The 16,430-nt window shown below is 44.5% G+C and overlaps 1 protein-coding gene across 2 annotated transcripts in view; it reads right to left on the reverse strand.

Moving 5' to 3' along the window:
• KDM1A (lysine demethylase 1A) overlaps positions 1-16,430 on the reverse strand; it is a 65,179-nt gene extending 48,749 nt beyond the window's left edge. For both annotated transcript variants that reach the window (XM_051857966.3, XM_051857965.3), the window contains exons 1-2: positions 15,911-16,430; positions 10,179-10,344 (exon numbers count right to left, since the gene is read on the reverse strand). In XM_051857966.3, the coding sequence (XP_051713926.3) occupies positions 10,179-10,344; positions 15,911-16,270 (526 nt within the window). In that variant the 5' untranslated portion in view covers positions 16,271-16,430. The remainder of the gene's footprint in view (positions 1-10,178; positions 10,345-15,910) is intronic.

A 16,430-nucleotide genomic window follows, 5' to 3' on the forward strand; every position in this document is an offset into this window, starting at 1 on the left:
TATATTGCTAGAAGGCACACAGTTTTGAAGGTAAAATTGAATCTCATTCTAAAATTATTTCATTATGTGCTTTCCTTGAATAATTCTTTAGGTTCTAGAAGGTTAGGCTTCTCAGAAAGGCATAAGGAGGATACATTAATCATGAAAAGATGATCCAATTACCAAATCCAATCTACAAACTTATCTTGAAAAGACAGACTCTACATTTTAAATTTGACTTCAAGTTTAGCTCAGAAATACTCATTCTTAGTATGTTTCAGACTTACTCATAAAAACATTTAACAGGGTTAAAAATCAATGTTATTGTATTGTTTGGTTCCAAATTGAACCAAGCTAGATAAGAACACTGAATTGTACTTGGAAAGAAGGCAAGGGAAGGGCTCAGAACAATTAAACATCATTTCTAAGAATACTCAGAACTAGGAATACCAGTTACTCAAATTTTTGCAGAAAAATTTAACAGTCCCTTGTCATCAAGGCACCTCATCACTCCTAACAAATTAGATAAAGACAGCCAAAAATACTTTCAAGCTAGTCATTAGGTATGCATTACTTAATTCTTCCTATTTTTATCAGTTTCTTCCCTCTCCAACTACAAGTCATATAATAAGCTATTTAGTTTATTTTAACTTACAGATAGCTCTTGAATGATTTTTTTTCCTATGAGTCAATGGTACCTAACAGAAATGTGGATTTCTTACTCCGAACTTAGGTGCTTTAAAGATTAACAACATAAGAAAAGCAACAGGTGAGGCAGTCTTATCTTCTGCTTTGGAAAAAAGGCATTAAAGAAACTTCTAATTTTATTGACAAAAAAGCTATGAGAAATATGGAAAATATTCAACAACACTGTGAAGATTTTTAAAAGGACTCCCTTGTAACAGCAATAAATCAAAAAAGAAATGAAACCTCCATATATTATTTAAGCGGAGAAACAGTAAGAAACCAAGCAGAAGATAACATTTTTTGGTTTATCTGTCATAACCGCCTGTCTGTTGTCCTCTAAACCTTCCTCAAATGAACTATCTCACTTACAGTCTACATCACTGGATGTTCCCTCATGTTGACTCAAATAAGCAACACATCACTTTTGAACATACACCTATAACAAAGTCCATTGACTTTCAAAACTTTTATCTGGCAAGCGTGAAGGTGAGAATATCTTTAGTTTGTTATATACAGGAACACAGATTCATATTGACTGCTTTCTTAGAGTCATATTCAAATTGATAACTTTTATACATATTCTGAGAAACCTTTGAAGGAATGATTTGTAAAGAGATCAATTTATCAAAATGCCCAAATTTACAGAGTAAAAGTGACTGTCACCGTATTGACGTCAACTGAACTTGATGCATAAGCAAGGGAAAAAACATTTCAAAAGTTAAAACCATCTTTGAACACATAAATCTCCACTGTATTAACATATCAGTTGAGTTTCTTATTTAATAATATCACTAAATTAGATGTTTACTGAATGTCCAACCAAAAACAGCCAAGTATAAACAAAAATGCGGATGAGGTACAGACCCTGTTTTAAAAGAGCTGATAATCCAACTGGGGAAAGATAAAAAATATTCACAAATAAAGTAACAAAGACTTTGAGATTTTCTGAATAAATCCAAAGAGACCTGGAGGCAGTAAGACCACCACTATGGTCCAGAACACTTAAGCACCCACTCAATAAAGAAGACGGTCTGAAAGAGAAGTGAGAGGGCAAGCAACAGGGAAAAAGGGGCCAACCTAAGTTATTTTTCACATTTTGTATTTATTCTTCACTTTATTTGAAAGGCAGAGAGACAGAGAAAGATCTTTCATCCACTGATTCATACCCCAAATGCCTGCAACAGCTAGGGCAGGGCCATGCTGAAAGTCATATACATGGCAGGAACTCAAATACTTGAACCACTATTTCCTGCCTCCCCCCTGGGAGGAAGGAAAATGGATTGGAAGCAGACGAGCCAGGACTGCAAGCACTCAGGACATGGGCATTCCAAGTGGTGTCATACTGTGCCAAACACCTGCCCTGGCCATCCTGAATTTGATCTTAGTAGTTATGGAAGTTGGGGGAGACACTGTGTGTTCTTTAGCAAAGAAGCAGGAAAACAAGTGATATTTTAGTTCAACTTATCTGGACACTCTATACCAAACAAATCAGAGGAAAAGACAACATAAAGGAGATCCAATTGAAAAGCTACTAAAATACTAGAAGTGGGCCAGCGCCGTGGCTCACTAGGCTAATCCTCCACCTTGCGGCGCTGGCACACCAAGTTCTAGTCCCGGTCGGGGCACCGGATTCTGTTCTGGTTGCCCCTCTTCCAGGCCAGCTCTCTGCTGTGGCCAGGGAGTGCACTGGAGGATGGCCCAAGTGCTTGGGCCCTGCACCCCATGGGAGACCAGGAGAAGCACCTGGCTCCTGCCATCGGATCAGCGCGGTGCGGCGGCCATTGGAGGGTGAACCAACGGCGAAGGAAGACCTTTCTCTCTGTCTCTCTCTCACTGTCCACTCTGCCTGTCAAAAAAAAAAAAAAAAAAAAAATACTGGAAGTGAAATCCAATAGGAAAAAAGAGCAGTGATAGTGAACATGGGAAAAGTGCAGCATATCAAAACGCTGTGCAAAGAAAGACGTATGGCTTTATATCAGACTTGATGAAAGGGCTTTCAGAATGACTGTAAGAGTGGTAACACAAACACAAAATGGGAAATCTGGGAGTACAGGCCAGTAAAACTAAATGGAAATGTTCGAAAGACAGTTGAGAAGTAAAGAATAGAACTCAGAAATAAGACTGAGGCGGAAAGACTTTAGACTGGTCTGGTGGTAGTAAGAGGTTTAAAGCAGTGGTAAACATCTGATTAGTCTCACAGGCAAAAGGTAAGTCAGAATCTCAAAAAGAAGTGGTCAACAGGACAAAAGACCAAAAAAAGTTTTAAGGAGCTAGCACTGTGGTGCAGCAGGTAAAACTGCCACCTGGACACCAGCATCCCATATGGGTTGCAGCTTATCCCAGCAGCTCTACTACCGAGCCAGCTCCTTGCTAAAGGCCTGGGAAAAGAGGCAAAGATGGCCCAAGGATTTGAACACCTCTGCCAACCAGATGGGTGTACCCAGATGAAGCTCCTGGCTCCTGGCTTCAGCCTGGCCCAGCACTGGTCACTGCAGCCATCTGGGGAATGAACCAGCAGATGGAAGCTCTTACTCCCTCTGACTTTCAAAATAAATCAATCTTTTAAAAAAGTCTCAGAAAGGCAGTGAGTTACTAGTGACCATCACCACTTCATGATAACTGTTATTTCTGTAGTGAGACGGTTTTTAAAACACCATTCAAGGGGCCGGTGCTGTGGCACAGCAGGTTAAAGCCTGGCCTGAAGCGCTAGCAACCCATATGGGCGCCGGTTCGAGTCCCGGCTGCTCCTCTTCCGATCCAGCTCTCTGCTGTGGCCGGGGATAGCAGAAGATGGCCCAAGTCCTTGGGCCCCTGAACCCACGTGGGAGACCCAGAACAAGCTCCTAGCTCCTGGCTCCTGGCTTTGGATCGGCACAGCTCCGGCTGTTGCAGCTATCTGGGGAGTGAAGCAGCGGATGAAGACCTCTCTCTGTCTCTACCTCTCTGTAACTCTGTCTTTCAAATAAATAAAATAAATCTTAAAAAAAAAGAAAAAAAAACACCATTCAAATATGCCACTCTTGATGCCTCTCTTGCCTGCTGACTTTTTGATTATAATTCTGGCAAAAAATAATCTATAGCAGTTAGAAGAAATTCAAAGTAAAATAAATTGGGCACAGGCGTACGCCAGACTAGCCCGAGGAAAAACATTAGGGTGTCCTTTGACGCAGAGTAGGGAAAATGCAACACTGCCAAAAACATTCAGTACATACCATGAAATTATCCAGAATAAAATTTATGGATCCAATTGGAACAGCAATCCTAAGGTTACACTGTCAATTAAAATATAAAATTAGGCTGGCATGGTGGCACAGTGGGTTAAGCCACAGTCATCTCACGTTGGAGCACCATGTTCCAGCCCTAGCTGCTCTGATCGAGCTCCCTGCCAATGTGCCTGGGAAAATGTCCAAAGATGGCCCGAGTACTTGGCCCCTGTCACCCACACGGAGTTCCAGGCTCCCAGCTTCCACCTGGACCAGCCCTGGCCACTGTGGCCATTGCGGGAGTGACCCAGCAGATGAAGATCTTTGTATCTCCGTCACTCTGCCTTTCAAATAAATAAATCTAAAAACACAAACAAACAAAAAAACCACTAAGCTAAAAGGAGAAAAATTGATTGTTATGCTTGAAGTAAGTGCCTATCTGAAATTTCTATAGTATCATCAAGAAGTGAGAAGCTTAGTGTAAGGATTCATATAAAGAGAATAAAAACCCGTATAAGCTAGGCAGGAAAGCAAAGCCTTCAGAAGCCAATGGAAAGAATGGAAAGAATGGACTTTTTCACATGCCGTCTCCTCCCACCTTCCATAGTCAGGATTTTCCTGATCCTCACGTATTTTGCTGCTAAGTCTTGGAATGGAGTTCATTTTTTAAGATGTCCCAAAGAAAGCTTACATGCCATATACTATGTTTTGTTGCCCAACTACCAAGACAAAGGAGTGCATGAAGGTAATGAGAAAAACGTTTCTAGTTATACAGCTTTATTTTTTTAAAAGTGCATTAAACTTTATTCTGGTTCTCCTATATTAAGAAAATCATTACAATATTTCAGAACTGACAACAATGAGATTAATCTGTTTCCTAACAAGAGAATCCCATTTTTTCTGATAACAGTTTATCAAAACTCTCGCTATCTCCACCTTCCTAGATAAGATGCATTGGGCCTATACTTCTATGAGGAAAATACAACTTCTTAGGCGTTAATCAGCCACAGTTGTTCTATGCAAAAGAAAAAAAAAGGCAAAAAGACAACCCTATCTTCAAATGTTTTAAACCCTGTGATCAGCCAATATGGCATAAACGTTCATATTGGTTATATCTCAATAGATAACGCATGGCTTTTAATGACATTTTTCTCTAGAGGAAAAGAAATGCATAAGTACCAAAGTTTATCATTTTTCTCATGATTTAGCACAAAAGATTAAATACCAAGATTGAGTCTAAAAGTTTTACAAACACATGCCCCTCCAACAGTTCCAGATACTTAAAGATTGATCTAGTTCATACATGATACATTATTGTAAATGGGCTATTATACTTTCTAAAAGTTTCCAAAAGCAATAGAGCTTGTCTATCTATATAACCCATAAACTGAATTTGTTTCTGCATTAAAACATCAATCTACCCAATTCCTGGTTCAACTGTGTTTAAAAAATACAAGATTTTTATATATAAAGATGGACTTCCCATTCTCTCATTTGATTCTCATATCCAAAGTGCTACTCTGCAGATGACAAAATCCTCACAGTGTCCTGCTTATGTATTACAGCATGATCATACCAAATGACAGCAGTAGAAAGAATTCAAAAAACTTATTTTAAAAAAAGTTGCTTGGCTAAACAAATTACTATTCTGCCTTAATAAAAAGCAAAACAAAATAATCAATGAACTGAAATCTTCCATTAAGCAGCTCAACCTCTCAAAAGACCAAATATCTGACTGCACGGTTTTTATCAGTCAAAAGCTCTCAACAGTTAAGAATCTAAATCCACTTGAGAAAAACACAAATCATTCCCTTATTGGTAATGCAAAACTTCCAAAACCCAAAACTGGGGAGAAACTTCTGGGACAGGTGTCTGGACTAGCAGTTAAGACTTCATTGCAATGCCTGCATCCCATGTTGAGTTCCAGGGACCGATAACCAGTACCAGCTTGATTCCAACTTCCTGCTAAGCAAGACTCTGGAAGGCAGCAGCCACGGCTCAAGTAGCTGGATTTCTGCCACCCACAAGGGAGACTGAATTCCCAGTCTGGATTTGGTCTGGCCGAAGCTTGGCTGTTGTGGCATTTTGGAAACAATCGGGGGGTGGGGGGGTGGGGGGGTGGGCAGGACTTTTTTTTTTTTTTTTACATTTATTTATTTAAAAGTGAGAGTTACAGAGAGAGAGGCAGACAGACAGACAGACACAGAGGTCTTCCATTCACTGGTTCACTCCACAGCCAACGCTGTGCCTATCTGAAGCCAGGAGCCAGGAACTTCTTCCGGGTCTCCCACACCAGTGCATCAGCCCAAGGAGTTGGGCCATCTTCCATGCCTTCCCAGGCCACAGCAGAGAGCTGGATCGGAAATGGAGCAGCCAGGTCTCAAACTGGTGCCCATGTGGAATGCCAGCACTGCAAGGGGCAGTTTTACTCACTGTACCACAGCACCAACCCCGGGAACTCTCTTTTTCTCTGTGTGTCTCTTAAATAAGTAAACAAATAATTTTTAAAAAGATTTTGTTTATTTATTTGAGAAGCAGAGTTACAGACAGTGAGAGGGAGAGACAGAAAGGTCTTCCTTCCACTGGTTCACTCTCCAGATGACTTCAACAGCCGGAGCTGCACCGATCCAAAGCCAGGAGCCAGGAGCTTCTTCCTGGTCTCTCATACGGGTGCAGGGGTCCAAACACTTGGGCCATCTTCTACTGCTTTCCCAGGCCATAGTAGAGAGCTGGATTGGAAGAGGGGCAGCTGGGACTAGAACTGGCACCCATATGGGATGCCAGCACCACAGGTGGAGGACTAACCTACTGTGCCACAGTGCCAGCCCCGTACATAAAGAATGTTTTTAAAAATGCTTTATATGGGATGGCGCCACAGCTCAATAGGCTAATCCTCCACCTGCGGTACTGGCACACCAGGTTCTAGCCCCGGTCGGGGCGCTGGATTCTGTCCCGGTTGCTCCTCTTCCAGTCCAGCTCTCTGCTGTGGCCTGGGAGGGCAGTGGAGGATGGCCCAACTCCTTGGGCCCTGCACCCACATGGGAGACCAGGAGAAGCACCTGGCTCCTGGCTTCGGATCAGCGCGGTGCGCTGGCTGCAGCAGCCATTGGGGGGGGGGGGGGTGGTGAACCAATGGAAAAAGGAAGACCTTTCTCTCTCTGTCTCTCTCTCACTGTCCACTCTGCCTATCAAGAAAAAAAAAATGCTTTATATGAAAAATAAGACTCCTGAAAGATGTCGTGTACAACATGATGACTCTAGTTAATATACTGTATTCTTGAAAAATGTTCCAAGTAGATGTTACATGTTCTCACCAAAAATAACTGAGGTAATGTACATGTTAACTAGCTAGACGCAGTCATTTCACAATGAATGTAAGTATACTTCAAAACATCCTGTTACACACAACATACAATTTTATCAATTACCTTAAAAAATAAGAATAGAAGCTGTCATTGTAGTGCACTGGGTAAAGCTGTCACCTGTGGCACCTACAGCCCATACTGGAGTGCTGGTAGAGACAAAAGCTACTCCACTTCTCATCCAGCTTCATGCTTACTTGCTTGGGAAGCAGCAGATGATGGCTCAAGTACTTGAGGTCCCTGCCACCCACATGGAAGACCCACATGGAGTTCCTGGTTTCTGCCTGGGGTAGGCTGTTGCGGCCATTTGGGGAGTGAACCAGCAGGTGCAAGATTTCTCTCTCCCTCTCTCTGCCTTTCAAATAAAAAAAAACCAATCTGTTTAAAAAGTAAAGAAAATAAAAACAACTTCAAGCCCTCTCCAGTCTTTGTATGTACTTGTACTGCACTGTTTGCTTGTTGTAGCCAATTATTAATAATACTTATACCCCTCTGGGTCCTGCGTTACGACACAGCATCCCATATCTGAGTGCCCATTTGAGTCCTGGCTGCTCCACTTCTGATCCAGCCTCCCGCTAACGCCCCCTGGGAAGGCAGTGAGGGATGGCTCAAGTACTTGGGAGTCCCTACTCCACACAGAAGACTTGGATGGAGTTCTGTGCTTCTGGCCTTACTCATCCTGGCCCAGGCATGGCTCTTGCAGCCATTTAGGGAGTGAACCAGCAGATGAAGATTTCTTGGTCCTTCCCTCACTCTGTTGCTCTGCATTTCAAATGAACAAAGAAAGAAAGAAAGAACACATGTACCCCTAGACTGGGCTGTGAATTCTTTGCAGAAGGATCTGGTCTTTGAATTCTTATAATAATAAGAGTGTTTTGCTTTCTACTACCTATTGATGTAGACATTTGTGTCTCATGCTAGTCTATAAATTATCTGAGACTGGGGACCATGGGTTGTGTAGTTTATATATTTCGGTTCATTTACAGTATCTCCCAAAATATAATATACGAATTTCACTAAACTGATCTAGATTGCCTTTTTCAGCCAATCACATTTTTTCTCAGTCCTCCCTTGAGCTGTTTTGGAACACAGCTCCAAATCAACACTGAAATGATGCTATTCCAAAAAAAAAAAAAAAAAAAGGGCAAGAAACTTAGCCCTAGGCCTATTTTCTGAACGTATGTATCATACTTCATATAAGGAGAACTCAAATGATTTCAGGTATTTTTCAGGCATTTACACTAGTACTTCAAAATGGCAACACAGACAACTCCATCAGGAATGAATTCTCCAGCCACTTCTGGCCAATCTACAAAAGGCCTCCTGTAGGCCATGAAGACCAAACGGAATACTATAATCATCTTCCCTCTGGAGGTGACATCTGAGTTAACTCACCAAAACAGAAAGCTACTCTCGCTGACTCCACTCATAGGCATGGAGAGAGAAATCAGAAAGAAAAGCTTGGGATGAGCCACTGAGAACAGTTATAGCATAATGAAAAACAAAATCCTTCACCTGAACCCTAACCATAATTATACATGCTGCCAAAACCAGTACTTGGCAATCATCACCCATACTTGTCACTGACTGCAATCATATGGCCCCCTTGCCCGGACAAACCAGAGTACCTTATGAGCAAAGAACTATATAAATATAAGGTTCCAATATTAGGATCTTTAATTTTTTTTCTTTTAAAATAAGGAAATCAATCTTCAACTCTTCTAAAGGATAGTCCACAAGAGTTTACCTTTCAGATTTTTGCTATACTGAGTCACTGACTGATCAGCTCATCAATCTTCTTTATATGGATATTTGTCTTCATTGTAACAACATCTGTGATTTGTCACTGAGTCTTCAGCTAAATCCTACATACACATTTTGTTTATTTCCATAATTAAGCATTTTTTAATTGAGGTTGCATCTCCTTTTATGTGCAATTTTTAAAAATACTTTCAAACCACAGCATGACTATTACATGTACTGAGCCCCAAATTTATTAAAACCACACAATGTTCTGTCATACCAATCTCTCATATCAATGACTGCTGTATGTCTCTTTCAAACACGCACTCCCAAAATCACCACATAAAACAAAAGAGAAATTCCTTAGTACAAATAAGAAAATAAGGTGATCTTTCCCATCATCATTCAATTCAATAGATTCATCTAACCCAATCTAATAAAATAAATTTGAAGTTAATCAATGGTTTAATAGACGCCTCTGAACTTCATTAGAAAATATCAGCACACCACTGATCCTAGAAAAATAGTATGTACACACACACACACTCTCTCTTCTGAAATCTCTATTGAGAAATCCATGTGAAGTCTAATGAAGGGCATCTTAATGGCCCATTTCAAATTTGCTTTTACTTATTTTAAAATAAGTTCCCTTAAAAGCCTCAGGCTATGCACAACAAAGCTACTTCTAATTCAAACTAGAATCTATCTTCCTATATCAGAGTTTCCTAGTAAAAAACAATTACCAAATACAAAGCTTAAATCCAGCAACTGCTTGTAATATTGTTCTGGTAAACTTCAACTGCTGGAAAGCAATGGAGGAAAAATAATCCAGTAAATTATGTTTTTATACGGAAATAAAAAAGCTGACTGCTAGCAATCAGTTAATATGGAAAAGCATCATTAATGTGAAACTCATTTAGGGATACTCTAAGGCACATAGGATAACCAACTGAGCCAAGAAAGGAAACAATCATTTCTCTAATAGAAGATGACTTTCCTCCTATTTATGCACATACATCCCAAAGGAATATCAGTGTCTCTACATATGTATATATACAAACATATACGTACACACAAAGTCCCAGTATCAGAATATAAACCAACAATGAAGACAGCAACACTGCAGAAGAGCAATAATCCACTTTATTCCTGAGATGAAAAAAACAAAAAGACAAAAAACCTGTGGTTGTTTACTACAACTCACCAGACGGCTCTTCAGGCTCACTCTCATTTTCCTCCTCTGGCGGGGCTTGAGGGGGCGGCGGGGGGAGCTTCTTCTCCTTCTCTGCTTTAGCATTCCGCTCTTCTTCTGAGTAATACTCGTCTTCCGAGAGGTTGGCCAGGCTCTCGTCCATCTCTCTGTACTCTACCTGTGTGGAGATGACACCAGGGAAAGGGAAATACAGTGAGCGTCTGCCAGCAGGAACTCTATCAGGAACCATCAGTGAATGTGAATTGCGTTCTAACTTCCAATTTTAAGGGAAAAAAGCATATAACAAAGAACAGGTAGATATTAAAAACAAAAACCCTCATAAAACAGTCTGTTCTGGTTGCCCAATCTACAACTGTTACAACATAGCACTGACATTCATTGACTACAATGCTCTGTACAACTCCTTCAAAATATTTTGAAGTAGGTATGTATTATGCTCACATACTGGCTGTCTCAACAAAAGACTAAAATAACCCTCAGACAAAAATATAGTTCATTAGAATGCCAAGTCTGTGTTTCTAACTATTCCATGAGGAAACAGCAAAAGAATTCCAGGGACCAAACTGAGGTAGGAGAACAAAAGTTGCAAGTAACAAACTGAAAATACTGCCAGGATGCATTTGTTTAAAAAAAAAAAAAAATGCATCTAAGAGGGGCTCGCGCTGTGGCTTAGCGAGTAAAGCTGCCGCCTGCAGTGCCGGCATCCCATATGGGCACTGGTTCAAGTCCCAGCTGCTCCACTTCCTATCCAGTTCTCTGCTGTGGCCTGGGAAAGCAGTAGAAGACAGCCAACCCCTTGGGCTCTTACACCCGCATGGGAGACCCATATTATTTATGTATTATCTCACTTAGACTAGTGAAATGAAAATTTTGAAGTGCTGAGTGTAACATGTAGTTCATACAACGAAAGAATATTTGTGATCCTTCATTGATTATGCTGTGGCTCAAATGCATTGTGAAGAGTAGAAAATGCCAAATATATTTCGGAATTTCTTTAAAAAAAAAATCAGATGGCTCACTTGAACTTCTAGAATCCAGACAGAGACCATCTTCCTTCTAAGCACTCCTGTTCTTTCCCAGAGGACATCATGTATACACACAAAACATCAAAAATATATCCAACAGAATGTGTGTGGTTTTTTTTTTTTACAAAGTAGTTTCCTACAAAAATCTTCATTTTCCACATTTCTATGAGTCAGAGAATTTAGTACAGGCTGAATTGCAATTATTAAAAGAGTAACCGGGCCAGCTCTGTGGCATAGCAGGTAAAGCCACCTCGGACTGGCACAGCTCCAGCTGTTGCGGCCAGTTGGGGAGTGAACCATCGGATGGAAGACTTCTCTCTCCTTTTCTCTCTCTCTCTCTCTCTGCCTCTCTCTCTCTCTGCCTCTCTCTCTCTCTCTGTGAAACTCTGACTTTCAAGTAAAGTAAATAAATCTTTTTAAAAAAATAGTAACAAGAGAAGAAGAAAATAAAGAGGATGGGCAGGGGTCGATCTCCAGACCCCCTCTCGGCCCCTCGTGCTCCCAGGAGCAGAGTTTTCACCTTTCTTCTGCGCTCTCTCAGTCGTAGGGGCTATGGTGAGGCCACGAGAGACAGCCTGGGAGGGACTCTTTCCCAGCCTTCTCACCCAAGGGGTCTGTGTTCCTTCCTTTGGGGGCGGATGGGGAGCGGCAAGCCCATCTCTCCCTCTGGGGAGCCACTGCCAGGCCCACTGCTGTGACTGTGAGGATGGAAAGCTCACGGGCCTGGAAGACTAGCTGCTGCGGCCAAGGAGGCTTCGGTTTCACGGCCAGGGGAGGAAGGCCTGGCACTGAAGGAGCATTCTCCCAGGAGGGGACAGTCTGTGGACCAGAAACAGAGGGTGGGGGGGGCATGGCTCTGGGTGCTACTGAAGCCTTTCAGCTGAGAAGCCAGGGGGCAGCCCTTGCTTTAGGAAACCATCCCCAGCAGAGCCAGGACCCTCCTCAGCGAATGGCTTAGCAGGCTAATTTTTAAGTTGATAATTTTGTATGGCCCAAAATGATGTTATGAGTATCCAAAGGGCACTTTGCAGAAAAAACTTTCCCACCATGGAGTCTGTGTGCCTTAAATGCATACTATATCCTTTGACGTTGTTTCCCACAGCTCCTAAGACTGGCTATGAACAGGCAAATTGCTCCAGTTTCTTGTTTGCTTATTCCCTCCCAAATAAACACACACCCAATTTTTAAGAGCTAATTACAACAGGAAAACAAGACAAGAATCAAAATAAACACAGGCGAATTACAAGGACAGAAATACTAAGTATGCCCCCAAATTGATCTACAGATTGAATACAATTGAAAAACAAATCCCAGAATCTTTTTTTGCACAAATTCATATAAAAATGAAAAGAAGGCCGGCGCCACAGCTCACTAGGCTAATCCTCTGCCTGCGGCGCCAGCAACCCGGGTTCTAGTCCCGGTTGCTCCTCTTCCAGTCCAGCTCTCTGCTGTGGCCAGGGAGTGCAGTGGAGGATGGCCCAGGTGCTTGGGCCCTGCACCCGCATGGGAGACCAGGAGGAAGCACCTGGCTCATGGCTTCAGATCGGTGCAGTGCGCCAGCCGTAGCGGCCAATTTAGGGAGTGAACCAATGGAAGGAAGACCTTTCTCTCTGTCTCTCTGTCTATAACTCTACCTGTCAAATAAAAAACTGAGAGTCCAGAAATAAACAGTTCCATGGTCAACCAAGTGTGCTAATCATTCAATAGGAAAAGAACACTGAAAGAATTGTGCTAGGACAAATGGCCATCCACATGCAAAAGAATGAACGTGAACCTGTACCTCACACCCTACATAAAAATTACCTCCAAAAGGATCATAGAGCTAAATGCAAGAGCTAAAACAATAAAACTCCTAGAAAACACAGAGGCAAATTTTCCTGACATTGGACTCAATTCTTAGAAGCACCTTTCAGCAAGCAAAATGACAAAAGAAAAAATAAACTGTACTTCATCAAAATTAAAACCTTTTATAACTAAAATGAAAAAACTCCAACTTTTAAAAATGAGCTAAGGATGTGAATAGACATCTCACCAAAGAAAACATACAAATGGCCAATAAGCACATGAAAAGATGCTCAACACCATTAGGCACCCAATCAAATGTAGACTGGGATATGGAACTCATGTACTACTGGTGGTGTGACTGCTATGGAAAACGGGCAGTTACAGCAAATCACCATATGACCAGCAAGCTTACTCCCAGACATCTATAACCAGGAGAACTGAAAACGCATGTAAACATAAAATGTGTACATGAACATTCATAGCAATAGTATGCATGATAGCCAAAAAGTGGAAACATCCCAAATGCCCATCAAACAATGAGTGGATAAACAAGAGTGCCTATCTACTAAATGGAATATTACTCAGTCACAAGTCATCAAGACTGAAGAGAAGTACTATAACATGAACTTTGAAAACATGCTAAAGCCAGGTACAAAAGGCCACACACTAGGACTCCATATAAAATGTCCAGGGCAGCCGGCGTTGTGGTGTAGTGTGTTAAGCCACTGCCTGTGATGTCGGCATCCCAAACGGGTGCTGGTTTGTGTCCCTGGTGCTCTACTTCCGATCCAGCTCCCTGGTAAAGCAGAAGACAGCCCAAGTCCTTGGGCCCCTGCACCCACCTGGGAGAACCGGATGAAGCTCCTAGCTTGAATCTAGCAAAACTCTGGCCATTGAGGCCACCTGGAGCATACACCAGAGGAAGATCTTTTTCTCTTTCATTCCTTTCTGGAACTCTACCTTTCAAATAAGTAAATAAATCTTAAAAACAAAAACTGTCCAGCACAGGTAAATCCACAAACACAGAAAGCAGATCAGCGGCTGCTGAGCACTGGGGGCAGAGGGAACGGGAGGTGAGTGCTGATGTTGCAGATGAATGCTGGTAGTGAAGGAAACTGACTGTGGTGCTGGCTGCACACTCTTATGATTATGCTGAAAAAACACTGAATTGTACACTTCAAATTGATCAATTTGGGGGCTGGCACTGTAGCGTAGCAGGTCAAGCCATGGCCTGTAACAGTGATATCCTGTACGGGTACCAGTTCGTGTCCCAGCTGCTCCACTTCTGATCCAGCTCCCTGCTAATGGACTGGAAAAAGCAGCGAAAAATGGCCCAAGGGTTTGGGCCCCTGCACCCATACGGGAGACCAGGACAAAGCTCCTGGCTTTGGCCTGGCCCACTGCTGGCCACTGTGGCCAAATGAGGAGTGAATCAGTGGATGGGAGATTACTGAGTCTCCCTCTCTCTCTTTCAAAATATAATCTTTTAAAAAAATCAATTTTAATGTATGTCAATAAACCAGTTTAAAGAAATCATAGAGGCTAGCACTTTGGCATAACAGGTTAAACTACTGCCTACAATACCAGGATCCCGTATGAACGCTGGTTCAAGTCCTGGCAGCTCCACTTCCAATCCACTCCCTGCTAATGGCGTGGGAAAGCAGCAGAGGATGACCCTAGTCCTTGGGCCCCTGCACCCACACGGGAGACCCAGAAGCAGCTCCCGGCTCCTGGGTCCTACCGACCCAGCCCCGACTGTTGTGGCCATTTGGGGTAGATTACCTCTATTTCTTTAACTCTGCCTTTGAAATACATAAATAACTCTAAAACACACACAGGGATTCTGGCCACGTTTTGTATTGAAATAATACAATAAAATCCTTCTGAGGTTTGGGGTCAGCCAATTCTGCTTTTCTAACTCACATTTTGCTATAAGCCCCCAAAAGCCTGTCCTCCAAAACAGCCTTTGAACAGCACTGGGTGTGCCTCAGAGAGCTCTCTCCAGTGGGCGCTGGGCTCTGAGGGCTCCCAGTCGGCTGATCCTCATCTCAGAAGCTCCTCCCACAACCGACGGGGTATCCGCACTCACAAATTACACACGGGTCATTTCCATAAGCACAAACCAGCGCATTGCACCGCTGACCTATGTACGACACGCACAGGTATTCCCACTAAACCGTGCCATCTCCAGGGAAAAAACCCAAGGGTAGCCCCAGGACCCCGCACACCTAGCGTCCCGCGTGGTCCTTTGTTTCCGACGCTGATGCTACCTGGTCGCGACACCCCAGGGCCACCGTCTCGGTAGCTCTGGGGCTGCGGGCAGGTGGCTCAAATATATTTCTTTTTAATCTCACTGCGAAGGCGGGGCTCGCCAGACCTGCCCGAGGGTGCAGGGCCCCTCGCGGCACCTGGCACCCAGACCCGCGCGGCTGTTCCTGTCCGCAGCACCCTGGACCAACCGACATCAACTCCTTCCACAGGCTTCCTCCCATTTGCAAAAGGCTACCGAGCGGGCGGATACAAGACGAGACAAAAAGCTCCCGGCACAGGGCAGGGGCTCAGAAACAAACACCACACCACCACCCGGGTCCTTTCTTTCCGCTCCCGCCACGGCTGCGAACAAACACGCGAGGGCTCCGGCCACAACTCCACGGAGGGGAGCCATTTTTCTTTTCCAGACCCCCCCCCCAAAATTTTTTTTGCAAAGGTGTGCAGGATACCACGAATAAAGTACTCGCCCCTCCGCAGGTGGACCGGGCCCCGGCACAAAGGCACCGGCAAACACCTTCCCTGGTCGTGCGGGGTGGGAGAGGGCGGTGGTCGCCGGGCTCCAGGCCCCATACGGGGATGCGAGCGGGCGGGATACCCTCGGGGCCCCCGGGGCTGTGGGCGGAGACGGGGTTAGGGTCTCACCTTTGCTCGCTTGCGCCGGCTGGTCCGTCGCCCCTCCGGAGTCTCCGCTATTCCCGTTTCCATGGGGGTCGCGGACCCGGGCACGACGGTAGGCCCGGCCTGAGGCCCCGCGGACCCCGGCGGCTCGGCCAGGCCCCCGGGGGGCGAAGCCCGCGGAGGCTCCTTCTTGCGGGGAGTGCGCTCCCCGGCCGCCCCCGGCCCGACCTCGGCGGGGCCCGACAGGCCCGCGGGCGGCGCGGCCACCTCAGAGCCGTTCTCGGCGCCGCCCGCAGCCCCGGGGCCAGCCTCCGTCCCGGCGGCCGCCGCCGCTGCCGCCGCCGCCGCCGCCGCCGCCGCTGCAGCCTTCTTCCCCGACAGCATCTCGGGCCTCCTGGCCGCCGACGGCCGTAGGGGCCGCTCGACCAGTCGATCCGTGAGTCCGGAGCCGCCTAACCTCGCCTCGCCTCGCCTCGCCGTGCCTCCCCCAGGTCGCGCGACGCCAACCGCTGCCGCGCACGCACGCGCCCGAGCGCGCTCCCGC

The sequence above is a fragment of the Oryctolagus cuniculus genome, chromosome 7, assembly GCF_051225735.1.
Source record: "Oryctolagus cuniculus isolate XC-2025 breed Fujian yellow rabbit chromosome 7, ASM5122573v1, whole genome shotgun sequence".
NCBI lineage: Eukaryota > Metazoa > Chordata > Mammalia > Lagomorpha > Leporidae > Oryctolagus > Oryctolagus cuniculus.